The sequence below is a fragment of the Plasmodium cynomolgi genome, chromosome 10 (assembly GCF_000321355.1).
Source record: "Plasmodium cynomolgi strain B DNA, chromosome 10, whole genome shotgun sequence".
Lineage (NCBI taxonomy): Eukaryota > Apicomplexa > Aconoidasida > Haemosporida > Plasmodiidae > Plasmodium > Plasmodium cynomolgi.
Window position 1 is genome coordinate 474,772 of NC_020403.1, and position 26,692 is coordinate 501,463.

General features: G+C 41.5%; 9 protein-coding genes across 9 annotated transcripts; 6 read left to right on the forward strand and 3 right to left on the reverse strand.

The window, feature by feature from the left end:
* Nucleotides 1-678: 678 nt before the first annotated feature.
* On the forward strand, nt 679-987 carry PCYB_102010 (hypothetical protein; the record flags this gene model as incomplete). The annotated part of the gene is made up of 1 exon (XM_004222750.1): nt 679-987. A coding segment is annotated over one exon (309 nt), but the record flags the coding sequence as incomplete, so codon positions are not given.
* Nucleotides 988-1,387: 400 nt separating this feature from the next.
* On the reverse strand, nt 1,388-3,133 carry PCYB_102020 (ribosomal large subunit pseudouridylate synthase; the record flags this gene model as incomplete). The annotated part of the gene is made up of 2 exons (XM_004222751.1): nt 1,388-2,564; nt 2,799-3,133. 2 exons carry the CDS (start codon nt 3,131-3,133, stop codon nt 1,388-1,390), a joined length of 1,512 nt encoding a protein of 503 aa, XP_004222799.1.
* A 767-nt stretch (nt 3,134-3,900) lies between these two features.
* On the forward strand, nt 3,901-4,143 carry PCYB_102030 (hypothetical protein; the record flags this gene model as incomplete). Its single annotated transcript, XM_004222752.1, has 1 exon — nt 3,901-4,143. A coding segment is annotated over one exon (243 nt), but the record flags the coding sequence as incomplete, so codon positions are not given.
* Nucleotides 4,144-4,338: 195 nt separating this feature from the next.
* PCYB_102040 (hypothetical protein) lies at nt 4,339-5,406 on the forward strand (the record flags this gene model as incomplete). The annotated part of the gene is made up of 2 exons (XM_004222753.1): nt 4,339-5,181; nt 5,254-5,406. The coding sequence occupies 2 exons, from the start codon at nt 4,339-4,341 to the stop codon at nt 5,404-5,406; spliced, it is 996 nt and encodes a 331-aa protein (XP_004222801.1).
* A 4,756-nt stretch (nt 5,407-10,162) lies between these two features.
* PCYB_102050 (hypothetical protein) lies at nt 10,163-11,948 on the forward strand (the record flags this gene model as incomplete). The annotated part of the gene is made up of 3 exons (XM_004222754.1): nt 10,163-11,476; nt 11,622-11,684; nt 11,889-11,948. The coding sequence occupies 3 exons, from the start codon at nt 10,163-10,165 to the stop codon at nt 11,946-11,948; spliced, it is 1,437 nt and encodes a 478-aa protein (XP_004222802.1).
* Nucleotides 11,949-12,275: 327 nt separating this feature from the next.
* On the reverse strand, nt 12,276-13,355 carry PCYB_102060 (hypothetical protein; the record flags this gene model as incomplete). The annotated part of the gene is made up of 1 exon (XM_004222755.1): nt 12,276-13,355. A coding segment is annotated over exon 1 (1,062 nt), but the record flags the coding sequence as incomplete, so codon positions are not given.
* A 1,483-nt stretch (nt 13,356-14,838) lies between these two features.
* On the forward strand, nt 14,839-20,757 carry PCYB_102070 (hypothetical protein). The gene is made up of 11 exons (XM_004222756.1): nt 14,839-15,669; nt 15,793-16,503; nt 16,530-16,541; nt 16,783-17,445; nt 17,731-17,936; nt 18,182-18,727; nt 18,876-19,338; nt 19,434-19,997; nt 20,142-20,274; nt 20,453-20,530; nt 20,666-20,757. The coding sequence occupies exons 4-7, from the start codon at nt 16,783-16,785 to the stop codon at nt 19,336-19,338; spliced, it is 1,878 nt and encodes a 625-aa protein (XP_004222804.1). The 5' UTR covers nt 14,839-15,669; nt 15,793-16,503; nt 16,530-16,541; the 3' UTR covers nt 19,434-19,997; nt 20,142-20,274; nt 20,453-20,530; nt 20,666-20,757.
* Nucleotides 20,758-21,787: 1,030 nt separating this feature from the next.
* PCYB_102080 (hypothetical protein) lies at nt 21,788-22,640 on the forward strand (the record flags this gene model as incomplete). Its single annotated transcript, XM_004222757.1, has 2 exons — nt 21,788-22,023; nt 22,247-22,640. Coding segments are annotated over exons 1-2 (561 nt in total), but the record flags the coding sequence as incomplete, so codon positions are not given.
* Nucleotides 22,641-24,672: 2,032 nt separating this feature from the next.
* Nucleotides 24,673-26,396, reverse strand: PCYB_102090 (adenosylhomocysteinase; the record flags this gene model as incomplete). The annotated part of the gene is made up of 2 exons (XM_004222758.1): nt 24,673-24,775; nt 24,970-26,396. The coding sequence occupies 2 exons, from the start codon at nt 26,394-26,396 to the stop codon at nt 24,673-24,675; spliced, it is 1,530 nt and encodes a 509-aa protein (XP_004222806.1).
* Between the last annotated feature and the right edge of the window lie 296 nt (nt 26,397-26,692).

Genomic DNA, 26,692 nt, shown 5'->3' on the forward strand with positions numbered 1-26,692 from the left:
CCAAGACAGGTATTGAAGAGGGCAAAAAGTTAGGGCACAATTGAAGCGAAAGTTGATCTGTTTTTTCTGCGCATGCATTAAAAAAAAAAAAAAAAATATACATGTATATATGTATATGTATATGCATATATATGCATATCTATACTTAAATTGCTGTGCGGGACGAAGCGGGGGAAGAAATTCTCATCAGTACGGCTGCCTCTTTGCACCATTTTTTTTAGACCTATTTGAGTTGCTTTCATGTGTCTACCACTTGGGGGGGCAACAATTTGGCCCCCATTTTGCGGCGCACGGACGAAATGGAGTTGCAAATTCGTGAAAAGGGTGCCATAACAACAGAATTAGAGAATTAAAGGGAAAAATAAAAAAATTATACATGTATATATATATATGTATATGTGAGTGTATATGCATATATATATGCCCATGTGCACATCTACCGAAGGCAAAATTGAAGAAACGCGTTGATGAGCCACCTTTCGTTCCCCTTTTTCTTCTTTAAGGAGGACAACTTGCGAATTGCCTGAACAGTTGCAAAGAGCCCCCATGAAAGAGGTAAGCGGAAAACAGACGCACATATATAAGTACACATATATATATGTATACATATATACATGTGCACATATTCACATATGCGTGTGTGCTCCCCCGTCTTGACTGAACGAACCCCCTGGGCAGCACCAGTTTTCCAGAGCGACCTCAAAGATGAAGTGCAGCAGCTTTAATGATACCTACTCAGAGTGCAGCATAAACGAACAAGCGACGTGCTCAAGTGACGAGACCGCTGACACGACTTTGGCGAAAAGGAGGCACAAGGCCGTGCCAACTAAATTGGAAAGCGAAGACTTCTGTGCAATCCATAAAGATATACATGTGAAGCACAACAGAGAGAGGATCCACGAGGGATTATCCGTCCTAGATGACTTCAAAATCATAATTTTTGGGTGTATGGGCATGAGAACGTACAAAATGTTTTGCTACGCGTGAGGGGAAACACTTCCATGTGTGCAAATATATAATAAGCCTCACCACTTATTGCAACTTTTTAACCCCACTATTGCATATTATACAGCTTTATATACCTTTTTTCGTTGGTAATCCACCCTACATGTATGTATACAAGCCTAAACAGGTAGGCGCGTAACATCATTTTTGTGTGTACTCGCCTAATTGGCACTGCCTGATATGATATTTTTTAATTTTTAAAGCGACTGAAAAGGCCCATTTTTGAGCGGAACAAATTGTTAACAGGGAAATAAGCGTGCGGCATTCACGCGAAGTTGACAAAAAAAAATAAATAAAATAATAATAATAAAATAGTCTGCTGCAAACTGCTTCGTGGTAAGGACAATAACGACGAAGACATAGCCATGGGATTTTTTTTAAGTTAGCCCCAATTAAATTTATTAACACTGTCGTGAATGTCGTCGAATAAAAGGTTCGGATTTTCATACATGTCATTTTTTACCAAATAAATGGCATTTTTATCTACCTTTTGGGCATTTATGAAGGTGCCCGTTACATCAACGGTTTGCACTTTGTTTGGGTGTAAAGGCAGCTCGGTGTGCTCCTCTGTAGGTATAACACTATGTGTCTGATGAAGCTGTCCCTTCTCACTAGCGCTCTTCCCCTGTGAGTTATTTTCTCTCTTTCCATTTTTATCTGCCTCTTCCCTGTTCAACAAATGTGAGCCGTCCAATCCGTTTAAACTTTCCACTGCGTCAGGGCTCCTCAGCAAGGGGTCATATTTCCCTCTACTTAGCCTTCTATCAATATTTTTAATATTTTTATTTATATTCTTAACATTGTAATTAACAAAGTTATTATTTACTAAGTCGTCGTTTTTTAGGACGCACTGGTCATACGTCCTTTCTTCTTCATTAACAAATTTACTTATTTCATCTGAGCAGATGATGTAATCCCGATCGAATATTTTTTTTTCCAACATGTTTATGTCTTCTGTTTTTTTAAGCTCCTTCTTTTGGTCCTTATTTTTTAGAATAATCCAGCAGTGCAGCATCATCCGCTCAGCATCGATTTTGGCGATTGCTCTCTCTGGGGTGGGAAAGAAGTGATCCTGTTGGTCACCCTCAGCAAGTGCTCCTGTTTGTTCCTCACATGGGTTGGAAGTCCAACCAATTTTATATTTATTACTTATCATGTCCTCAAAGTACGTTTCATCTCCCACAATACCGCTGCCTAGACAGAGGGCATGCAGCCTTAGCTGGTGTCTCCTCCCCGTAATCGTCCTAAGCTCACACAATGTTACCTTCTGATTTTTTAAGTAACACTGCTTATACGGATAAATTAAACTGTAACAATATTTCCCATTGTCATAATAGTCATTATAGTTGTAACATAATTTCATTTTAAAATTGTTTTTGATTTTACTTATTGGTGTATTCACATGGAGAACTCCTAGGGGCAGGTGTCCGTACAGTATGGCTAGATATATTTTGCTTAAGCGTTTGCTTTCTATGTTGTAATTCAGGATGTTGCAGCTGAGTTTGTCTTTGGCGATGATTAGAAGGCCGCTCGTGGCGTAGTCCAGCTGCCCGCAAATTCTGTAGGCGTAAAGGGAGTTATCACGTGGAAGCAATCACGTGGGAGTTATCACGTGGGAGTTATCACGTGGGAGTTAGCACGCGGGAGTTATCACGTGGGAGTTAGCACGTGGAAGCTATCACGTGGAGTTATCGCAGGGCTGTCAACGCGAAGACGCCCTCTTCACGTGCCACCCGCGCAATAAACACGCAAAGGGGCAAAATCAACGGACGCGATCGCGGCGTTCTGCCCACCTGAACACATTCAAGTTGGTCTTCTGGCGAAGAAGCGTTTCCACGGAGGGGTACATATCGTCGAGCTTCCCCTTCTCCAACTTTATGTCATAAGGCTTATTCACCACCAAGAAGAACTCATTTTCATATACTATGCTTAAATTATGACCCTTGTAGCTTTTATATGCCGGTTGGGGATTATCAACGGGGGGAGGGTTCTCCCCCATGATGCCCCTGCGTTCCTCTAGCACAATCCTCTTTTCTGTGGAGAAAAACTTCCCCTTTTTTGTGAGGTATGCAATGTTCTTCTCTTTACACCGCCGTGATACGTTGTAAAAAATGTTGCTAAATAGCATGGTGCATCTTTGTTCTGAAGGACTTTTTTTTGCTAGTTTCGCCTAACTTGCTCGTTCATATTTTTCCTACGGGGGGGCAAGAAAAAATATAAGGTAACCGCACTATGTATGCTGTAACCTCGGAGGAGGGCCTCTATGAGGAGTGTTTTTCTGCCTGCCCTGGTAGAGGGCACACCTTGGAAGCGGCCAGGTGTTTTTCGTACAGTTTGCATCTTGCGCCCTGCATCATGCTGATTTTTTTTTTTTTTTTTTTTCATTTTTCCCAAGGGGGGGGGCTCCGTATGTGACGCTCACATAACGCTCACGTAAAAATCAGAGATAGATATTTTTCGCCCATTTGGCGGACGCGCGACAATTTCGGAGCGGTAAACGGTTTGAACGATTAGTCAGAATTGGCCAAAAGTGTGCCAAAAGTGTGCCAAAAGTGTGCCAAAAGTGTGCCAAAAGTGTGCCAAAACTGTGCCAGAAAAGCACCAAAATTAAGCCCCAATTGTGTCACTGCTGCGCCCAATGCGTCATGCGGATAAGGGGGAAGCCAAACTCTGGCGCGCTGTTGACCGAGAGTGTGAAGAAATAAGCACACCGTCAAATCAGCACCCCGCGTACGTTTGCGCCAAAGGGCACGACACCGCGCCGCAGGTACGGCATATGCCAAAAATAGGGAAGCATTTCTTTTTTCCTCCAGTTGTGCACGCGGAATGAACAAAGAGGCAAATGAGAGAGGCTCAAAATAAGCGGAACTTCCTACACAGCACAACGTAACGATTATGTTAAAGAGCAGCAAATTGGTTCTTCTGGTACTCACCCTGTTGAACCTTGCAGTGAGTAAAAAGACGAAAAGCTCTTCGCTTTACCATTTCTTGGGCACATTCAATGACCACCTAGGGAAGAATCATGACCTGCTTCTTACACCGTACAAGCATAGAAAGAGAGTAGAGGCAACTGGGGTGCCAAAACGTAAGTTTACAAAATATCACAAAAAGTATGGCAAAAATGTACTCCACGAAAGTGTGAATAGAGAACCTCTTAAGGAGAACAAGGACTTGGTGGGGGCCGCAGAAGGAAGTGAATCCCCACCAGCAGAAGCAACAGACACATCGAAAGAATCATCAACAGAAACAATAAACAGGGAAGACTTCCAACCGAATGTGTTCGATTATGACTTTAACGATAAACTTGCATCAAAGGATATCATTTCGGAAAAAATGGAAAGCCAAAAAAATGAAGTAATCAAAAAATTAAAAATGCCCATAATAGGAACACAACTAAAACCATCGGGAGGATTCACCAAGGAGATATTGCAAATCATACGAGACAGTAATGACTACATAAATGTAGTGAATCAAGAAATAATAAAAGATAAGATAGACCAAAAACTGAGCGGAAATGACCTCTCCTTTTTTGACACAGAAAAAACGTTGGAGGAGCATGAAGTAAAGTACCTAAAAAAGGTGTACGACAATAATCACGTGCTGAACATTTTCAACTTCCTGCTCGTGTGGAGAGAAAAGAAAAATCTGGACCTATCCGTTTTCGTCTCGAAAATTACAGAACAGTCAAATCTTCTCCCTGGGGAAAGGACAGTAATTAAATTTTCCGAAATTGAGAAAGTTCAATTTTTAAAAAAAATTAAAACAAACAGAAATGTCTGTGTTGCTATGATTTTCGTCGATAATAAGGGGAAGAATACCAACGAAGCTGCCATAAGCCATAATATGTTTCCTATAGGCATTATGGCACACCCGCTAGATTTGTCCCTCCTGGATAAAAGTGGAGAAATATCAGTGTTAAATTTGTACAGATTTAAAATAAACAGCTATAATGTCACCAGTACGGACTTCCTTGTAAATGCTGAACTTTTTGTCGACAATAATAAACACCTAAACAATTTCGAACTCACGCAAGAGAACAAAAAAATTATCATGAACTTGTATGATAAAATATTGGAACTGAAAATAAAGTACACCGAAAAAATGGGAGACACGAAAGAAAATGAAAAATTTAGACATCTAGAGAAAATCACTGATAGGATTGATGAGTACGTCAATGTACTTAATGTTAATAAATCCATCGATTTTCGGAACAAGGAACTGAATTTTTTCACCTCCTTATATTTGGAGTACTTTTCCTTCTTGGCACTGGACATTCACGCTACCATACCCACCAAGCTGCAGATGATGTACACGGACAACACGGAGATGCGCCTGGAAAACGTCAAGCAGTTTTTGATGCAGATATATGACGAGCTGAAGATTAAGTTGAGGGGATTGTGAGGGGCGCGCAGCTAAGCGAAGTTAAGCGGCTGGAAGGGGTCTCCCAGAAGTGGATCATCTTGTAGTGGATTTCCCCTATCGGCGTAGGGGCAGAGCGAAAGACGCATTGTAAAGTTGCAAAAACGCGACTACTACATTTCACGCGTTCCATTTCGCCCCTGTAAAACTGCAGTAGCTCCAGAATTATTTCCCAAACATTTTATTTTATTTCTTTTGCATTTTCTCGGGCATGCGCCCGTTTTTAACTTTCATTCGATGAGCATGTGATTAAACGTTTTTATGTCAGCAGCTTAAAATGCGAATGGATCGATAAAACTAGACATGCTTTCTTCACCACATTGGAGTGAGGTGTTTATAATTACTCCTCCTTTGAGTTATATTTAAAATGTTTTTTCTCTTTTCTTTCTTTTTTTTTTTTCCTCACCTTTGTGCTTATAACATTTGTGAAATTTTTTTTTTTTTTTTATGTGCAATTTGTATATAACTTTTGTCAGTATTGGGCGGTGTTTAATTCGCGCCTGTGGGAAATGAAATTAAAAATGTGTCAAAAGGGGAACAAAAAGGCAAGTAAAAAAGCTGAATGAACGAAATGGATACGCTTCCCCCTAATTAACCTGCGCTTAACTTTTTAAGAAGTCTGTTCATTTTGCACGTAGGGACTATTTTCACCTTTTTAGTAAATTCCCTGTGGACGTGCTCGATCGCCTTTTTTTTTCTGCAGGAGGGAAAATAAGGCTATCATGGCTCACACGCCCCAATGGGGGAACAATATAAATATGCTTATATGTAACGTAAGGTGGAAAATTTCTTACCGTTTTTTTTTTCCCAAAATTTAATCATTACACCAGTTCGCGTCTTCCATACAAGTACCTATTTCGTTAAGTATTTTTTTTTCTTACTTTTGCATAATCAGGCAATGCACAACGTGTAAGCTTGTTCATTCCTTCGCGATGGCCACTTGGCACAATTCAGATGTACACTAAGCTATTCTAAGTAGAGATAAGCACGTTTCTTCTTTTTTTTGTTTACTCATTTCAGGGATTGGCAGTACCTGTACGATCCATTAAAGCGTCCACACGCAGAGGGACCTTCAACAAGCATTCCCCTCTACCTTTACGCCATCCTTTGATCATCCATATCATCAATCGTTTGTATGTATCACCATTCGTTCGTTTATTCACGCATTTTTTTTTTTTTTTTTGACTATTTTATTTTTTTCCTATTCCATTTTGAACGTCCAAATGTAACCGTTTGGTTCACAAAGAATATCGTGATAGTGAAAACCTCCCCCTTCTATGAAAAATAGGGGATTTTTTCTTAGTCGCGGAAATGATAGCACCTTGCTGCTTATCGGCTCACATAATTCACTCGTCAATTCTGTTTCGACATTATATGCCCTATGAGCAGGTGCAGCCTCTTGCAGTTCTTACAAAAAAGGGGAACGCAATCATGCGCATAACATATGCCTATACTTGCATGCCTTCCGAACCCAGTGGTGTAGCTCATGTCCTTCCCCGAACCGGTCGTTATTCGCCACTTAGAGCAGTCGTTGCCCTGATGCGAGAACAAGCCTTCTTCACTTACATACGTAGATGCTTAAATGACACGAAACGGGGATTCTCACGTACAGATAAAATAGGACTTCTATATGCGTTTGCAAAATGTACCGAATCGCATCATGCGCATGCATAGCGGGTCTGGTAAACGCAGTTCGTTTAGATTTGCTTACTTGTAAAGCTAGTGAAGTTCTTCCTTCTTCCTCTGCTTATCCTTCCTTCTTCCCTCTTTATGATGCATACTTTCTCCCTCTTTTGAATCTCTCTTTTTTTTTTTCTCCCCCCTTCCATTCTTTACCTTGATTTTCTCCATTACTCCGCTGCTCCCCCTATTATCTTTTTTCCACTTCCCAAATGAGCAAAAAGAATCAAAAGAAGAAAAAATCCAAGGGGAGAAAAAGGGATAATAATTCCTCATCTAATGTATGTGGCAAACATGACGATGAGTTGAATGAGGAGAAGGAAGCAGATCGAGGAGGGGGACTCAACATAAGCGGACCAAATGAGGATAACCCTGTCCCTCTAAATGGTCAAGTTAGTGACACTGTGAAGAGGGAAAATGAAAAGGGTGACAGTGCACCTACTGGAGAAACTGCGGAGAAGGATCGAAGCCCTACCAGTGGAGATGAAGAAGATAGGGAGAAAGACAAAAAGGGGAACACCCCCGATGGGGTGACCGACATGGCGATGGGCAAAGCGGATGGCAAAGCGAAGGGCACCAAGCGAAAGAAAAAGAAAAGTGCGCCCGCACCGAATATTCCCAAAGAAGGAGAAAGCGAAAGTGGCAAATTCAAATTTGTTAATGACGATGTGGACGATTTTCCTATGCCCAGTGGTGACCAAGGTGCGGAAGAACAAATGAGCAATCTCTTTCCAAATATCGACGTCGATGCGATGTACTGCTTGCTTGCAGAAAAGGGAGATGAGCAAAATGAATTTTTAAGAGACCTAAATAAAGAAATAGAAAAATTTAAAAAAAAATTTAACGACGATAACATGCTGTCAAGTGTGCGCAGAGACAGGCACAACTTTAGTAGTAACTATTCCATCAAGAAAGAAGGAGAGAAGAGGGGAGCGCATCAACGTATAGTGACAGGTGAAGCGGCAAATGGTGCAAATAACAACACTGGCAATCATCACTCCATGGACAAATGCAATGTGCGCCCCAGGTGCGTCCCTTCCGAAAAAGAAAATTACAACTTTTACGATATGCTAATGAAGGGACACCTGTTTTTAAGATTAAAAAGAAAAATTAAAAAAAAAAAAAATTAAAATGAGAACTAAGCATTACCAAGTGGTGAGCGACTTGTGTGGCATGAAAACTGAAGGAGGAACCATATCGAAGACAAAGAGGAGGTACTACATATTCAATTACAACTGCGGGAACACCAAAATTCAGTCCATTACTGGCTACATCCGCTGCTTCAAGGGCTACTGTATGTACAGGGAGAACAACAGTAACTCTGCCACTGCTAGCGGCACGAACAGCAGCCTCCGCAGCAGCCTCCACAGCAGTCTCCGCAGCAACCTTCGCAGCAGTCTTCGAGGCAGCCTCCACGACAGCCATCACCTCAGCCAGCATCGCAGCCAGCACCGCAGCCAGAACAATAGTGTTAATGGTAGCCACGACAGTAACAATTTGAAGAGGAAGCTAAGCGAGGGACATTACACCCCAGGCGAAGTTGCCATATCGGTTCTGCTCTGCGTCAACGTGTCCAACTGTTTATCCCCCTCGGAGTTCCTTGAGCTCCTACACCCCTTTGACAATTTCATATTTTTTTAAAAGTTTTAAATAAAAAAAATAATGAAGAGTACATGATTTACTTCCTAACGTTCGATGTGTATGCAAAGAAAATCATGAAAAAGGTGAAGAGGATTAGTTTTTTTAACATGAAAAAAAAGAAAAGATTAAAAGTTTACATTGTGAAGGATATCACCATGAATGCCACGTCTAGGATAAAGAAGAACACGCAACGGATGGTACGGGTGAACACGTTTTACGAGGAGGGGGAAGAGGGGGATGCGAACGGGAAGGCTAACGGGAAGGCGAACCAGAACGGTGAGCATAGCATGCCGCACGCACATGAGAACATCCAACCGTCGCGTAGAAGCAGATTTATCAACGCCCTTTACCTCATTTCGCAAAACAAATTACAGCTCTCCTGTGCAGTTTGCCTGGAGCCTCTGTACTCGGACAGCCTCAGTAAGGTAATATCGCACATTTTTAATGTAAACTTTGGAACGCAAAAAAGGAGGGAACCCAAGGTAAGGGACCCGTCCCCACCGAACCAGGACAGTGGCAGCGGCGATGGTAGTGGCGATGGTAGTGGCGTTGGCAGTGGCGTTGGCAGTGGCGTTGGCAGTGGTGTTGGCAGTGGTGTTGGCAGTGGCGTTGGCAGTGGTGATGTCATTGGCGTTGGCAGTGGTGATGTCATTGGCGTTGGCAATACCGCTGGATGCGCTGTTGTGGTTCCCGCCGCTAACACCGGCGCTGCCCTTTTTGGCGAAACGTATTACGGTCAGAATGAGTCGAGCGGAAAAACAAGTAGGAGCAATAGCAATAGTAACAGCAGCTCACGCAGCTACCACAGCTGCCAAAGCAGCAAGCACAGCAATACGCGCAGGAACGGACGTCCGTATGAAACAAAAGCGTTGGGCAAGCAAACGAAGAAGCGCCAGTATTATTGCGTTAAGACGTTGAGTAGTTACGGCAGTGATGACCGGAGGAGCTACTACCAATCCGTTATCCCCTTTATTCATAATATACAAAAAAAGTACAACAATCAAGTGAAGAAAAAAAAAAGTGAGAGGAAAACAATTTTTAATAACGTCTGCATTAACATCCTATGCGGTCACATATTCCATTCCAGCTGTCTTAAAAAATGTTGTTTCACATCTTGCCCTATCTGCCGATATAAACAGTACAATTATCAGATAGCCAATTGTGATGTATGTGAAAAAAATCAAAATGCAAAAATTTGTTTATTTTGTGGCTTCATTGGATGTTCTGTGAATTATGATCGCTTGAACAAACTAAAGGAGCTAAAGATAAAGGAAAAAAAAAAAAATTGATTGCATACATTAAGTACATCTTTTTACGAATCGTAAATTTTTTTATAAAGAAGGAAAACGACATTGTTGTGCCTCCGTTTGTAGCTGCAAATGTAGATCGTCACTGGGATTGTGACCAGCCCATAGAGATGGGAATCAAAAGAACTAATATTAGTGAACTTATATGTAGTGCCATTTTTGAAGGGGAGGAAAATGGGAAAAAGTGCACCTTAGGGGGGGGAAGTACTCTTATGGATGTGAACGCAAAATGTGCAAGTGTCAACAGGCAGGGAATATCCAACCATTTTATAGTGCCCATCGAGGGAGCCCCAAGTGAAGCAGAAAATGTAAACAAAATTAATGACCCCCTCCTTAGCTCAACAAAGAATGATGGAGTCCACCCCCATTTGCAATTGCGTAGTGTAAGTAGTAAGGATGCTAATTCTGAGGTACACATATGTGCAGAAAAAAAAAATGTCGTCGAAAGGTTGGACTTTTCTACAGAACACACTACATGTGGGAGGAATAGAGGGAATTTGGCGAGGCATGGATCGCTAAGTTTCTTTTTCAGATTTAGAAAAATGATGGTGATGGACAGTAAGAAGGGAAAAAAAGGTACCAAACGCCGGTGGAGACATAAAAAAGGTGAAAACAAAATAAGCACAGGGGAAACCAATCAGGTAAACGCTAGGCATGAGAAGAAACTCTATAAGGAGAGCGCAAGTGGAGTGAGAAGTAGTCGACGTCGGTCGCGTGAACAAAGCGGCCGAGCAGAGCGCGAAGGGGGCTCCTTCAACAAGTACGACCTTGTCAGGAGAGACATGAACACCAGCAAGAATTCCGTTGAGAAAAGAAAAAAGAAAAAACTCATCGACCACGCAAAGGAGCATTTTTGCGAAACGATGCACAACTACTTCTTCGACATTTCCAAAAATTCAGTGTTCGATTACAGCAGCAACTTGTACATAAAAAAATTAATAAATTTAAAAAGTGGAAAAAAAAATCTGAAAAAAATCTACTCAGCAAATATAAATATCAATGGAAAAGAAGAAATCATAGAAAAAAACATCATCATGTACATTTACGAATTTAATCAACTCTTAAGTGCTTTGTTGGAAAGTCAGAGAGACCATTTCATGTCCTGTATTTATGACTTGAAATTAAATTATGAAAATGCGAAGAAGGATAACTCCAGGGAAGCGAGCAAATGTTTGAATGAGTTAAAAATGGCAGAAGAAAGAAATAAACAGTTGAAATCCCAAGTTAAAAAAAAAATTAGCATTCTTCACGAGAAGGCCAAAACAAATGCCGAACTGCTGCAGCAGCTCAGGAACGTCGAAATTATAAATGCAAAACTGTGTGAAGATCAGAAGCAAGAAATTCATAACCAGGAAGCTATGGCTGAGGAGAAGAAAAAAATAATACGGGAGAAGCAGCAAATTATACGCGAGCTAAAGCAGCAGGTATGGAGTTAGGACGGCACACATATGTGTGTGTTAGGGGTGGAGGTTGACTCTGCTCCCCCTCATGCGCGTCTAAAGTTTGTTGGTGAGTTTCTACATTTTGTATGTTAATATGTTCCCACTTTCGCTGCCCCTCTCTTTGCAGATCACCGATTTATCCTTCCACAAACAGGTAGTGGCGAAATTTTCTCAAAATTCTGGAATGACGGTAAGGCGAAAATGTGGCCATGGCTTCCGCCACACCGCGTTGTAGTCAGTTTCGTGTGAGTCATTTGTTTGGTGCGGGCGTGCTCAAATGAAAGAACCTTTGTGGGCATACCCTGCATTGGTGCTTCGCGCATACAACCGCTATGCAATCCTAGTGGGGGCATCTTCGTGCATATTTATGTGTGACATTTCTTTGCCTCTTCAGAATTCGTCCTTCATTATAGGGGAGAAAATGACTCCGAAGAGCAGGTTCAAGAAGCGGTAATGGGGTGGCAGCCGTTGCTCCACGCCGGATCGCGGTCACACACACGTATTCATATTAACGTTTATGTTTATGTCTATGTTAATGTTTATGTTAATGTTAATGTTGTTTTTTTTTTTTTTTTTGTGGCTACTTTTTGTTTTTGTTTTTTTTGTGTGAATGGGCACTTGGCGCGCCCTTCAATTGGTTCATAACTTTGGAGCGGTTGGGGAGACATGCAACTAGGCACACTCCAACTCGCGTTTAATTTGAACATGTCTTATGCCAGCCGAGCGGTGTGTCCACTTTCCTTGACGGGGACCATCTCCTACCTCCACACTGCGCACTGTCTATCCATTCGGATTTTTATTCAAAAACCAGTGGAAATTTTTTTTCCTAATTTTGTTTTTCACTTGTTTGAAACATTTCTCTTCCAGTAGAAACAAATTTTTATAATTCTGACTGAATGATTTATTTTCAAAAAACAAGGGCAGCAAATTTTGTATATTATATTTTGTCAAGTCTAAGTTTATATCAAAGTTGCATGAGGAGAGTAATTTGCTCCCCTCTTCATTATGGACCGCATTATTGTATGCCTCTTCGATGTATCTCCTCACATACGAATTAATCTCTGACTGGTCCTCAAGCCGGTCGTGTCTCCCCTCCAGCAAAGGAAGAAAACATCTCCTCAAAAATTCAGAATCGAATAAATTCCTCCCAGGGTAGAACCAGTGAATATTGCACTTGACCGAAGTCTGGCTTGTCATGGAGGATAAAATGATGTTAAAAATGATGTGAATATTAAAGTGAGTTATATTGTAAAAATAGAAATGATATTTATATTTTTCAAATACGTAATGTCTTAATGCATATTTGTATTTGAATGGGGATTTCAAGTAGGTGTATCTGTATTGTTCTCTTTTTCCTCTTTTTCCTACGATGTGATTTATTCGATAATTTAAAATGTATGCGTTCTTTTTTCTTGCTGTGTTTTTTTTTTCTTTTTGGGGGTCTCCCCCTTTTTGTGTGTTGGGACTACCTTCCGTGTGAGTGCATGTCATGTCACGATACGGCTCACTTGTGTTGAATCTTTCATGCTTATCTTCATTTGGACATTCCGTTTCATTGTTACCTCCGTGTGGAAGGCTGCTTGAAGTGTTATTCTCCTCACCAAACGGGAGAGGATTCACAAAACGCATCACCTTCTCCACCTGCTCATCAATTTTAACGCTGTAATGGCTACTTCTATCGGACGTATCTTCTTCCCCCATGTGATACTTTATATTTTTACAGCTGTAATTGTTATACGTATAAATATTATTTTTCAAATTCTCTATGGTTTTCCTCATTTCGCTTCTCCTCCTCGTTATGTACGTTGCCTTAACGTACTTTAGGAAGTAGCTCTCTATGCCCATTTTGGGGGAAACGCAACTGACAAAAGGGGCACAGAACTAACACATTTGCCGTGGCGCTCATTTGGTGTGTGTCGACGTGGGGACGTGCTAAGCTGTACCCCTTCTTTGTAGGGGCATGTCCTCGTTAGCAAAAATGGCCAAAACGCTCTTCCACGTGTATGTGTTCAATTGGGGAGTAATATGCCATCCAAAATTGAAGAGATAATCCGCTGAACAGGCTGCATTGGCACATTGCTAAAATGGCGTATTGCTATCATGTGCGCTGTTTGTGCCCTCCTTTGCTCTTTATATAAACGGAGAGAAAAAAAAAAAAAAGAAGAGAGAGAGATAGAGAGAGAGAGGGATGCTAAGAAGAAAAACAAACTCAAGTAACGGAAATGCTAACCCGCGGCCTAAATTTTGCGGGCCACTTTGCAAAGCCATTTATGCATCATTTTAAAAAAGTTGAAAAAAACACCCTCCAATTTTTTGGCCTAAAAAAATATTAACGCAACATCTGAGTGACGAATCCGCAGGGTAGGGACTACTCCACACTTGGGAAAGCCATCCTTATTAAGAACATACGTACGAACGTCTAGGTGCGCGCTCGCCCCGCTGTGCTATTCCCTCTCGCTCCTTATTTTTTCTACACTCCGGAGTAGGCAATTTGCTAATGAGGCGCAAACTTGGAGAGGAGTTATTTTCAGGAGAAGACCCCAAATGGGTGTCACCACATACACCTTTGCAGTAACTGCGGAGATTGTTTTTATGTAATTAAAAAAAATGAAAAATTGGACCGGGTTGAGTCAAGCCAAGCTGCTCAAGGGCGAGGGAAATGCCCTCTCGGAGAGAGCCCACATTATTGTGTAACCACGAAAAAACAAGCAAAAAAAGTGCACACAAAATGATATAATAACGTGCGTTCGACATATGGTTGGTCGGCCCACTAGGGGCCCTTCAAACAGCCACTTCACCAATGTGTACGTGTGCGGGTGGCACTGGCAAACGACACCAACGGCTAGCAGCGGTATGGAAAGCGTTCGCACAGGAGAATGGTTAACTGCAGCGAGGTTCGCCTTTTTTCCCCGCGGAAAAAGTGTATATATTACACGGGTGCATGCACAGACAGGAATCTGGCACCCCGTGGACAGTGAAATGTTTAGGTGCAATTACCTTTGCGGCTCCGCTGTCCCAGTTAGCACCATCGGCTCGAAAGCACATTTCTTCGCGAAGCCCTTCCCCCATTTGGAAAAAGGCACAACGTTTGTTTGCTTAACTGTGAAGCTGTTTGGGGAACTTTCCTCTCCGGTGATAGGTATATGTATATACGTATATATGGATATATATATATTTTTTTTTTCCTTCTCCCCGATGAATGACCCCCCTTAAGGTACATCTCCACATTTTCACACACCCCATTCAGTTTTTACCATTCCTAGGAGTAGTAACTTTTTTTTTTTTTTTTTTTTTCTTTCTTTCCATTTATTTTAATTTATTTTTCGCTACTCTCGAATAAGAAAATGATTCAAGACAGCTTCAGCCCCGTGAAAGAAAAAAAGAAAGTAAAGCAATACGACAGCGTCATTAGGGAGGCTTTGCTTTACTACAAAAGCGGGAACAGACTAAGCTGTAAGGACTACCTCTCAAGGGGAAGTGATACACACGGGGGGGTGGACAAAATATTGGAATCAAAAGGGAGAGGACGCACAAGCAGCCAAACCGACGGCGATTATGATGCTGAACAAACCAAACCGAATTGTCCACCCACCGGAGAGTACCAAAAGAACAACTCACTGGACTCCAATTTATGCTTTTCTGAGGATTTCCAAAAAGACCAACTTCTAACTGCGCTGAAGCAGTACATTAATGAATATGTCGGTGATCTGCAGGAAGCCAAGTGCAGCGAAATAACCAACTGCGGTGATAAGAAAAGGTTGTTAAAAAAATACATACACGAAATTAAAAAAAATAATTTCCTCGTTTTGGAAGATTTATTTTTCTTCTTCAGCATTAACAATGATTACAAGGATTACGCACTCAGCAAAATGTTCCACTGTCTACTCCTCGTGTTTGAAAAAAAAGAAGAAAAATATGTCCTACTCGTTTTGTATACCTTATTAGTGATTCTAAATGAGAGTAATATTAACAAGTTTTTCACCTACATAATTGATGCTTTGATTGCTACTTTAAATGCGCATGAGTGCACGTTACCTATTGGCGAGGCTGACGACAACGTGAAGCTGTTCGACCACAAGCCGATGGTTCTCACAAGTTACCTCGTGAATGAAAACACAAGATATTTTTTGTTCGCGTATTTTTACATCCTCGTGCGCGACGTTTCGAGACAGCAGGTGGGGGAGCCGCGGGTTACGGAGTCTCACATGGAGGACACCCAGAGCGTTCCAAGTTGGGAGACTTCTTTCCATTCGCATATTCAAACAATTGGCGTGCTTTCATTTCTCCTCTTTTTTCAGTTCATGAATCACGTGGACAAGATAATCCGGGTGTGTCTAATGGGTCTGTTCGACCACTGCTGCGAAATAAACTGCCTGATGATGAGCTTCATCGAGGAAATCATCGAGCAAGTAGAAGACCACTACGTGAATTACCACTACATCATCAGCACCTGCTTACTCAAGTGCCTTTGCAACAAGTACAGCAAAGTGAAAATAAAATGCATGAACACACTGGTGAAGCTAATTCTACATAATAGCAATTCCAAAAATTACAAAATTATTGAAATGCTAATTGGATATAAGGATCCAAACGTAGTCCCGATAAAAAGCTTCTACGACCAGGCCTATGTAAATATAAATTATTTGTGCAACATATATAATGATAGAAGCACAAGAGTGAAGTTTCAATTTTACTCATTCCTCTTCATATTGCTCTACGAATTTAACGAGTCAAACGATTTTGTCACCTTTTTATTGCCCTACCTCTTTTCGGCCTGTTTTGATAATTACAAAATATTCAGATTGGTATCTTTTTTGTACATCCAACTAATATGCAGAAGGAAGAGGTTCGAATTGGACAAAAATATGAACGATGAAATTATCTACCAGTTTAACCCTGAGTGGTCCTACAAGACGGCCTTCACCTTACCGTTGCCCCTGACGGATTATTACTTCCCTCCCTTTTGTCGTAGCTCCTTTTTGGTGAACAAAAATATGTACACCTTAAATGTAGCTGCTGTACATCCTTCATGCAGCGGTGGAAGTAGAACCGTTGTAGAGTCCCACGAAGAGAAACAAAACAAACCGTATGGTCAAAAAAAAAGTATGTTTTGCCGCCCACACGGGAGCAAAGAACGATTGAGCAGTTGGGGGAGCCACGCTGAGGTAGTGTCCCCCCGTGAGGAAGTGCCCCCCCATGAGGTAGTGTCCCCCCGTGAGGAAGTGTCCCCCCATGAGGAGACAAACGAAGCAGATTATAACCCCCACAGAAGACACAAAAATGACCAAATGAAAGAAGAAGAATATTCTGTAGAGTACCACGAAAAGTTGATCCAAAATTTTCTCCAGAGCAATCAACGTATTATGGACATACTAAGAGAAAACAAAATTACTCAAATAAAAATTACCCACAACGAAATGAACAAACAGTGCAAGCAACTCTCCTTCACCATTTTAAATGCTTACTTTAAACATCTGTATATGAAAAAAGAGGATGAATCGAATAAATTGGAATCACTGGAGAATGCCAAAATTATTTTGTTACTATTTTATTTCATTGAAGAAAATATAACAGAACATCTTCCCCATTTCTTTACACATCACCTTTTTGCATTTGAAAAAAAGCTAGACGAAGAGCGCTGGTTCATTTATATGAACTGTCTCTACCTCGTGGGTTCTTATGTTAATCCAACTAACTACTATTTCTTCCTAGAAAATTACTTCAAAAATGTAAAGGAAAATAATCAAAAGAATGTCACGCTGACTTGTCTTTATATTCTAGACAAAATTTGCATGGGGACCATAGAAACGTATAAGGATATCCGTCGAAAGGGACTTACCCGCGATGGGATTCATTCCAGTTTTGTCCTCGTGCTGGAAAAAATTATAGGCCTTTTTTTTGGTGTCATAAATGGGGCGCAGCATGTGGAGAGGTACCTCCTGATTCTTCAGGTATGGCAAAGCGGCAAGTGGGCAAAGAGGCAAATAGGTTAAGAGGCAAATGGGTAAAGCGGCAAATGGGTTAAGAGGCAAATGGGGGAGACGTGACCATGAGATAGCCTAAACCATTAGTCGTACGCGAGGGCGGTCTCCTTTGGGCTACTGCGCTAAGGTGTATGCCCCCTCTGGAAAGGTGTCACCCCCTTTGTCGTACCACCTTACTCGTCGCCCCCCCACAATTGTCGCACCACCTTGCCTCTCCACCCCCTTTCCCGTTCCCGCATTCCTCCCATCCAGATAATCCACACCATCCTGAGCAGCGAGTGCGCGTATGAAAGACTGGATGAGAAGCACATCACCCAGTTGGTAATACTACTGTACATTATATTCAACAAGGTGAAGAACGTTAGAGAAAACTTAACCAAAGGAAAGGACAAAATCTGCCTGAATAGGAACTTCTACCTACCAGTGGATGTGTTGGACATTCATTTTTACATTACCAGGTGGGGTTAAAAGAGACAGAATAGGAAAACTCGGCCGTCCCTCCCACAACACAACACAAATTGCTGTGGGCAACCCGGTCGGACGTTTCTAAGAAGACAAAGTCAATTTCGCGAATTGAGAAAACTTGACCCTGTGGGGAAATATCCCCGTCAAAAAAAAAAAAAAAAAAAAAAAAAAACAAACGTGGTAAACGTACCCTTCCCATTTTTGCCTCTGTCCTTACCCTGTGTCCACCTCCACGCAGAATAAAAAAGATAAAAAACTTCGAACAATTAGACATGAGCCAAGAGCAAATAAACATCAACGTGGGGTCAGAAATACTTTACAAAATATTCAGTCTCTCAGATGATAACATAAATCAAAAGACAGCAATTTTACAAATCCTGCCAGACGAATTTCTCTACAATTCACACTATGTGTACTTCTTAATTCAGTACATAATTAAAAGGCAGACGTTTTTTTATGACCAAAGTTTTTCTATCTTTTTGTGTAAAATAATGATTAAACTGTTCAACCTGAACCAAAACAAAAAGAACATAACCAAAGTGGTACTTTACAACGAAGAGCTAGCCTTATATGATGTTCACCAGGAAAGAAGAGACAAAAATGCTAAGCAGGTAAAGCACGTGTTTCTCGAATACGCCTGTACAATATTTTTACTGTTTATATTCAAAAATGTCAATATATATGAACCATTCAGCAACGTTGTTGAAACCTGTAAAGTGGTGTTGCACCTCCTCACTGAGGTGAAGAACCCCTATTCCTTTTTGTTCTTCATCAAGCGCACGAGGTAGGATAGGTGGATCACATGTGTGGAAGTGAACGGGCCTGACGTTGATTCTCTACGCTTACATCTTTGCATATGCATGGGGTTGCCACCCCCTCCTAGGGTGCTCCACTGGACAATTTTTTTTTTTTTCATCATCACCCCTTTACAGCCTCGTCAGCAAGCTGTGCGATATACTCGAGTGCAGAGAAGCGAAAAGCATTTTTTTTTGCAAACATGTCCTAAATGACCTGCACATAAATTACGAAAAATATATGAACAACGATGGGGACATAAAATATCTGGACCACATAAACATAGGGAAAAAAATTGGCCTCAGAAAGCAGGTGAATACCGAGGTGGATATTCTGTTCTACTTTGTAAGTACCTGCATTTATTTAATATACTACAAATCGTTAGCCTGTTTGTCTGTGCTGCTGAAAGACCAGGCAGAAGAAATAGGGCACCTAAAAATACATGAAGCTTTTAGAATCCTTTTTGATGGAACAGAAAAACGGGTTCTACAAATATTAAAAATTAAAGAACAGGGAAGTTATACCATCTCGAATTTGTATAAAAAAACCATTGAAGATATGCTCCTTGAAAAAAACAACTTTTCAGAGCTATTTTCTTAAGGAAGAAAATTTTAAACTCCCCCGATTATAATGATCTCATATTGAATACCCACATCTATTTTAGATACTCTTTTGACCTACTGCAAAGGGTTCACATGTTTTTTCTGAACCCGGTAATTCTTCACTACTTTTATGAAGTGAACCAGGGGAGTTTGCCCAGCTCGACCGTTGCAAATCTCTTAAGTGGTCATAATGAGTCAGGGAAACTTTCCACAGAAAACATTCCACGTGGTAGCGACAAAATTGAGCAAAAAACACAAAGCAACAGTGATAACAACCCACATCAGAAGCAAAACAATTTCGTAAAAGAATTGGAATCATTTTTTCAGAAGGAAGAGATACACAATATAGAGGGTATCAAATATGATCATACCAATTTGGAAAATTATTTTAAATCTCATGACCTCGTTTTTTTTATACTTGAACATGGTGTTTATCACATTCCCTTTCGTGTCCTGGAAAGGAATTCAATCATTATTTTGCTTTATTCCTCTTTGCTATTTTTTGTGGATGAATTTTTCCAAATCAGCGTTCTAGAGAATGGCAACGAGTCATCCTTTTTGTCCTACACCAGTGTGGGACTTTCGAACGAGTTCTTTATGAATCCACTCCAAATTAGTGAGGACCATTTGATAGCCCTCTTCAACTTGGTCATTCTGGTTATACGAAAAAAATATGTACCTGGGTGGATGCCACTCCAGTTGGCAATTCCTTTGCCTGGCATCTGGACGTGCTAATTGAAAAGAAATGGCTTGGCTGCTCTTTATGCGAATAATCTCATTTTGACTCATCCCATCCTGCAGCTGTATCTAGAAAACGAGGACCTGGTTAGCGGCGCCTTAATAAAGATGAACTGCAACGAAAATGATGAACAAACGGCCAACTTTGATAAGGGCATATTTTGCAATATAGTCAACAATGTGATTTTCAATTATGGTAAGTCATGGGGGTGGTTATGGTGGTGGTGGAGGATCCGCCGCCTCTGTTCAGGGGTCTCCTCCACTTCCACGTCCTTCTGTACATGCGTGCACCGACTTATTTGTGCAAAAGAGTGTGCGGATAGAAGCATCCATTTTTAGTTCAACCCTCGCCTGTCCCTCTTCCCTATGCTCAGAAAAGAAAAACCTGGTGAAGGAGTCCCTCTGCGGTTGTCTCAGCTTCTTGCTGTCGGTCCTAACCGCCAAATATGGAGGTACTCACTTTGTCAGTTTTCTCCCCCTCTCACTGCTTGCTCCTCCCATTTGCTCCTAAATGCACTAAGGGGAGGTGGGCATGCACACCTCGAGAGACGCCAGACACATGCGCCTTGCGAATTTTTGCCCCTTAGACGTCCTCGAAAATTTGAAGGTAACGTACACCAGGACCAAGCACGTTAAACGGATGGATGTCTGTAACAACATCATTAACACGTTTCTGTGACGGGTCAAGCTTGTATGCGCAACGCCTCAGGCGATGTGGCCATCACAAGGATGCACGTGAGGTATGGTGCTCCCCTTTCGATGGATATATCTGCCCATTTAACCGCGCAGGGGAAACACACACGAAACGCATAAAAAGAAAACATTTCATCCACTTCTCTCGTGAGTGACACGTTAACTTTAAATGTAAACACATGCTCACTTTTATTTCGCTGCTTTTTTTATGAGAAGAACATTTTGCTTTGGAGTTTTCCCCTTGTTAAATATATCATCCAAATGATTTTTCCTTTTTCTCTCTCCCTTTTTTTTTTTTTTTTTTTTTTTTCTCGTGCATGTTGCTTAATGCTCCGTGAGATGAATACAATGTTGTTATACCCGATAAAATATAACAGTCCAAACGTTCGGGAAATTTTCTTACATGAATGGAGAGAGATACAAGCGTTTTATAAAGGTAGACCTTACTCAACAAGGGTGGGAAAAGTTATAAATTCTGCCTATAGTGGTTTATATTGGCTCTTCAAAATGGGAAAAATGAGAAAAAGAAAAAAAAAAGGAAAAGAAAAATTATAAAAAGGCTAGGAGAAAAAGGTCTCTTCTTCACTTTTTTACTCTTGTGCTTTTTCTTTCCACTATTTCCCGCTTGCGCTTTAAACTGGTCGACACAGCCACGTCACCCGACTGGCGTGTTTTTCCGCGATACCATTTTTAACCAATTTGTAAAGGCAAATTAACAGGCAAGCTACAAAGCAATTTGTAATCACTTTTTTTTTTTTTTTTTCGATTTTTTTAATTCATTTTACAAAAGTAGCCCTAACCTTTGGACCATTTCGAATTTTTTTAATTATCCCCTTTTTGCGTCCCAACGAGTCGTAAAAGGGAAAACACAGAGAGAGGAGGAACCAATTTTGGAAGGGCACAAATTTCACATAGAGTTATTCCCACTTTTCGGCGATATCCCACAGAATTGGAACCTTTCCTCCCCGTGATTTTTCCGCATAATGTAAAGTTCCCCCTGCAGCTCATAAGCCCGAAAGGAGAACGAAGCATAGAAAAAAGTGTCCTTAGAGAGACACCCAAGTGCAGCATTTCTCGAAATAAAGATGCCCCAATTAGTGCCCGTTTACAATCAGGAAAAGTCGCTGAAGGAGCAGGATGATACGGAGCTAATAAAACATCGAAATTGGGACTTCGCCCACTCCTTAGTGAAATTGAAAAAGAAGGGCCCCGCAGACGACGACGATGCACATGATAGCGGGGTACACCTGAGGTATGACACAGAGTTGAGTGAAAAAGAGGGGAAAAAGCTGCTTTGTTTCTCTTATGTCTGCGTCGTATGGTTAACCACCCCCCTTTTGTCGAGACCTCTTTCACAATCCGATGTGTCCAGTTACAACCCTGTCACTCTTGATAAGCAAAACTTACCTCTACATGATATGTAAACCCTTTTTGTGTTCACCTTTTTTTTTTTTTCTCCCTTCTTCCATTTGCAGAAAAAGCAACAACCTTATGAAAAACGAAAAAGGACTATGGGTCCCAAAAAAGGGTATAGCGAGTGAAGATAAAACCAAGAATGATAAAAAAAGAGAAAAAAAAGGAGAATCTGAAAATAAAAAAAAAGAGTATGTTCGTAAGAAGCGGAACAAATCGAGTAGTCAATCTTCCTCTGATGATTCGAGGGTGTCCAAATCACCAACCCCTTCGCGTGAATCTTCTAAAAAGAAAAGAAGAAGGAAACGATCCTCCAGTTCAACGCCCATCAGAAAGGGTGCCAGCAGGGATTCTTCGAGTGCCCATACACGGGAAAGCTCCGATATGAGCCGAACTGCAGATTCAAAGCTTAGCGCGAGAACGAACAGGACAAGTTCCCGCGAAAGTGGCACCAAAAGGTCCAGCAGAAAGAAAGGAGAGGGAAAAAAAAAAAAATTCATAAAAAGAGTAAGAGGGGGCACAGAGGTGATGATGATGATGATGATGGCTGTGACGATGATGGCCGTGACGATGATGACTGTGACGATGATGGCAGTGACGATGATGGCCGTGACGATGGCTATGATGATGGCCGAGGCAGGGAATACAAAAAAGAGGCAAAAGAGGTAAAGAAGCACCGCACAGAGGGGAAAAAAAAAAAAATCGAAAGGGGATGGAAACGCTAGTGAAGAAGACGAAACGCATGATGCCCACAAGGGTGGGGAAAATACCAATTCGAAAGAGAAAAAAAACAGCAGTGAACACAGTGACGTTGACGCAAGCGAAAAGGAATCTATTTCCTCCGATAGCGACCTGAGTAAACTTCAATACATTGACATATCTGAGAAGGTAAAAAGAGGTAGCAATAAATATGATACAAGAGGATCGGAGGACAGCCAAAGTGATGATGGAAATCGGGAACGTAAAGGGGATAGGCGAGTGAACAGATGGGAGCACAGACATGATCGTACACATGGACACAGGACCGGAGCTAGACACGACCATACACACCATCGTGGGTATAACAACGATGACAGGAAGGGGCGAGGCTGGGAAGGAGGTAAAGGTAGCAGATACGAATCTCAGAAATATCACCACAGAAAAGATGACGCCGATGGGAGAAAAGAAGGGTCCCTACACGATCGAAGGAGTTATAGACATATGGACAGGCATACAGACAGAGACTGGGATCGAGATGGAGAAAGGAAAAAGAAAGAATTGAATTTTTCTGACCAGGAAAATGAATCCAATTATAATCATAACAGGAAATATCATAGAAGATATTATGGCCATCCCAATGATGCAAATGACCAAGGATATCATCACGGACAGAACAGCCATTTTAATGAATGGGATAGACATGGATGGTCAGACAACAGAAGAGGACGTTACAGAAGAACACAACTAAGAGACAACTGTCATTATGAAACTGTTGAGGAAATGAAAAATAAAAGTAGTATCCCCCATTTTGATCAAAGTGAAGATAGGGTGGAAGATTCAAATGATCAACGAGGTGACGTAAAAACTGAAAAGAGGACCAAATTGGAAAGCGCGGAAATGTCCGATAGCAATGAGGATGAAATATTGCAGACCAAGACAGTGGAAGAAATTGATAGGAAGCTTAAGGAAAAGCTTGAGGAGGAGAAAATTATGGAATCGCTGGGTTTACCCCTAGGGTTTGTTTAAGTCACGTCCAGTGCTGATGGCTAGAAGGTACAAAAAAAAAAAATCCTTACCATCGTCCGGAGGACATTGCGCAGCTTGTTGCTTTGTGTTTGGAGCTCTGTTTAAGGGTGAACTGTTAAATTATAGTTTTGCACACGCACGTGCGAGGAGGCGCATGCCGAAGAAGTACACTGGACGTGCATGCCAGGAGGTACACATAAACGCGCTGCCAGAAGGCACACATAAACGCGCTGCCAGGAGGCACACATAAACGCGCTGCCAGACGTGCGCACAAAAAGGCACATGCCAGAAGGTACACAAAAATGCGCGTGCAAAAGGCACATACGTACAAACGCCTCCCGGAACGGAGTCATCTTCCGGGGGGATGGCCAATAAAAAAAACAAAAATCATAGAGAATCTGCCAAACGGCAAACGTAACACAGCATGCATTTTTCTTGCTGCGTAAAAAACGGTCAAACACACTCGACTGCAAATTATGATGTGTGACCATTTCTCATGGGCAATTTTTTATTTTTTTTATTTGAGGCGGCACCGGGGGGGACGTACATGTGCCGGGGTGCTCTCGTGGGTAAAGGGGTGTAGAAAGCCAGCGTGGAAAGCAAGTATCAAAAGCGAGTATCGAAAGCGGATGTAATATCCTCATGTCAGTGCGTCTACGCGGTGGGTAACGCACCCGCTGTGTTGCTTTTCCGCGCGTGCTTCACCCGTTTGTTGTGCTTATTTGTGTTTTTTTTTTTTTTTTTTGTTATAAGTATACTTTTTTTACCTGTTTATGCATTCCCACGCGAACCGACGAACGGTATGGTGAACTGCAACCATGGGGAAAGGATTACCCGTTTGGATGCCCCGTGCGGGGGGGTTCGAGCTGGAACGGTGATGCGCTGGGTGAGTGCACGATGGAGGTCTGCACAATGGCGGTCTACACAATGGCAGCCTGCACAATGGCGGTCTACACAATGGCAGCCTGCACAATGGGGGTCTACACAATGGCAGCCTGCACAATGGCAGTCTACACAATGGCGGTCTACACAATGGCGGTCTACACCCCACCGTCAATACCTATAGGAGTCACTCTTGTAGGGGCCACCTTTGGTGACGCCCAAGAACTCGCACTGCTTGTCGTCCAACTGCGTTAGAGAAGCATTGAGTTTCTTCAAATGGTAAAGGGCAACCTTTTCATCGAGCTCCTTAGGCAACAAATAGACTTTGTTCTGATACTTGGAACTGTTTCTACTTTCCCATAAATCTAGTTGTGCAAAAACTTGATTACAAAAGGAAAAGGACATGACAAAAGCAGGATGACCAGTAGCACATCCAAGATTTAAAAGTCTCCCTTTTGCAAGGACAATAATTTTGTTTCCATTAGGTAGAGTTACTCTATCTACCTGTGGCTTCACATTCTCAATATGTATTCCTTCACAATTAAACAGTTCGTTAACTTGTATTTCATCATCGAAATGTCCGATGTTTCCCACCACAGCATTATTTTTCATTTTCATTAGGTGCTCTAGTTTAATTACATCAACATTGCCTGTACAGGTGATAAAGAAATCTCCTTTTTCTACAATTTCTTCTAGGGTAACTACATTAAAGCCTTCCATAACAGCTTGAATGGCACAAATGGGGTCAATTTCCGTGACGTATACTCTTGCACCTAAGCCTTTCATAGAGGAAGCACAACCTTTTCCAACATCTCCATATCCACATATGACAACAATTTTTCCTGAAATGAGGAAATCCGTTGCGCGCATTAATCCATCTGGGAGGGAATGTCTGCAGCCATAAACATTATCATACTTCTGCTTCGTCACTGCATCGTTTACATTTATGGCTGTAAAAAGGAGTTCATTATTTTTGTCCATTTTCTTCAATCTTAGCACTCCTGTTGTAGTTTCTTCAGACACTCCGATAATTTTCTTGGCAATGTTAGTCCATTTTTTGGGGTTCTTAAGAATAGATTTTTTTAACAAAATGAGGAAACATTTTTCTTCTTCATTTTTTGCTGACTCGGGGTCAGGTAAAATTTGTTTCTCTTCATACAACTTTTCATATTCAGCACCTTTATGAACTAGCAGCGTTGCATCACCACCATCATCAACGATGAGATCTGGTCCTTCTTCATTTTCCCAGGTCAACGCACTTTCTACACACCACCAATACTCTTCCAACGTTTCCCCTTTCCATGCAAACACTACTACATTTTCCAACGTGCTCACAGCGGCAGCTGCGTAATCTACTGTCGAGTATATGTTGCATGAGCACCACCTTATTTGGGCTCCCAGCTTTTGTAGTGTCTCTATTAGCAGTGCACATTCAACCGTCATATGTAAACAGCCAGTTATTTTTGCACCTTTAAGGGGCTTCACCTTTTCGTACTCCTCTCGGATTGTCATAATTCCTGGCATTTCATTTTCAGAGATCTGCATTTGGAGCTTCCCAAAGGGGGCTAAGCTCAAATCTTTTACCTTGCTCTTGTTTTCGCACATATTGGGGGGGAAAGTGGGAAAGTGGGAAAGTGGCAGAGTGGCAAAGTGTTCAGCAAAAAAAAAAAAATCCTTTTTAGCTTCTTCTTCTGTGAGGGTGTTACTAGTGATGAAGTGGCCTTTTTTTTTTTTGGGCCGCTCCCTTGGGGGATCTACGCGAGGGAGAAGAGAAAAAACATTTGTGTGGAGAAATAAACTCGCAGTACATTCATACACATGGGGCATATCTACATGTACGTGCGAACGTGTGTGGATTCCACAGTGAGAGCATCAGTAGGGAACAAAAAAAAAAAAAAAAA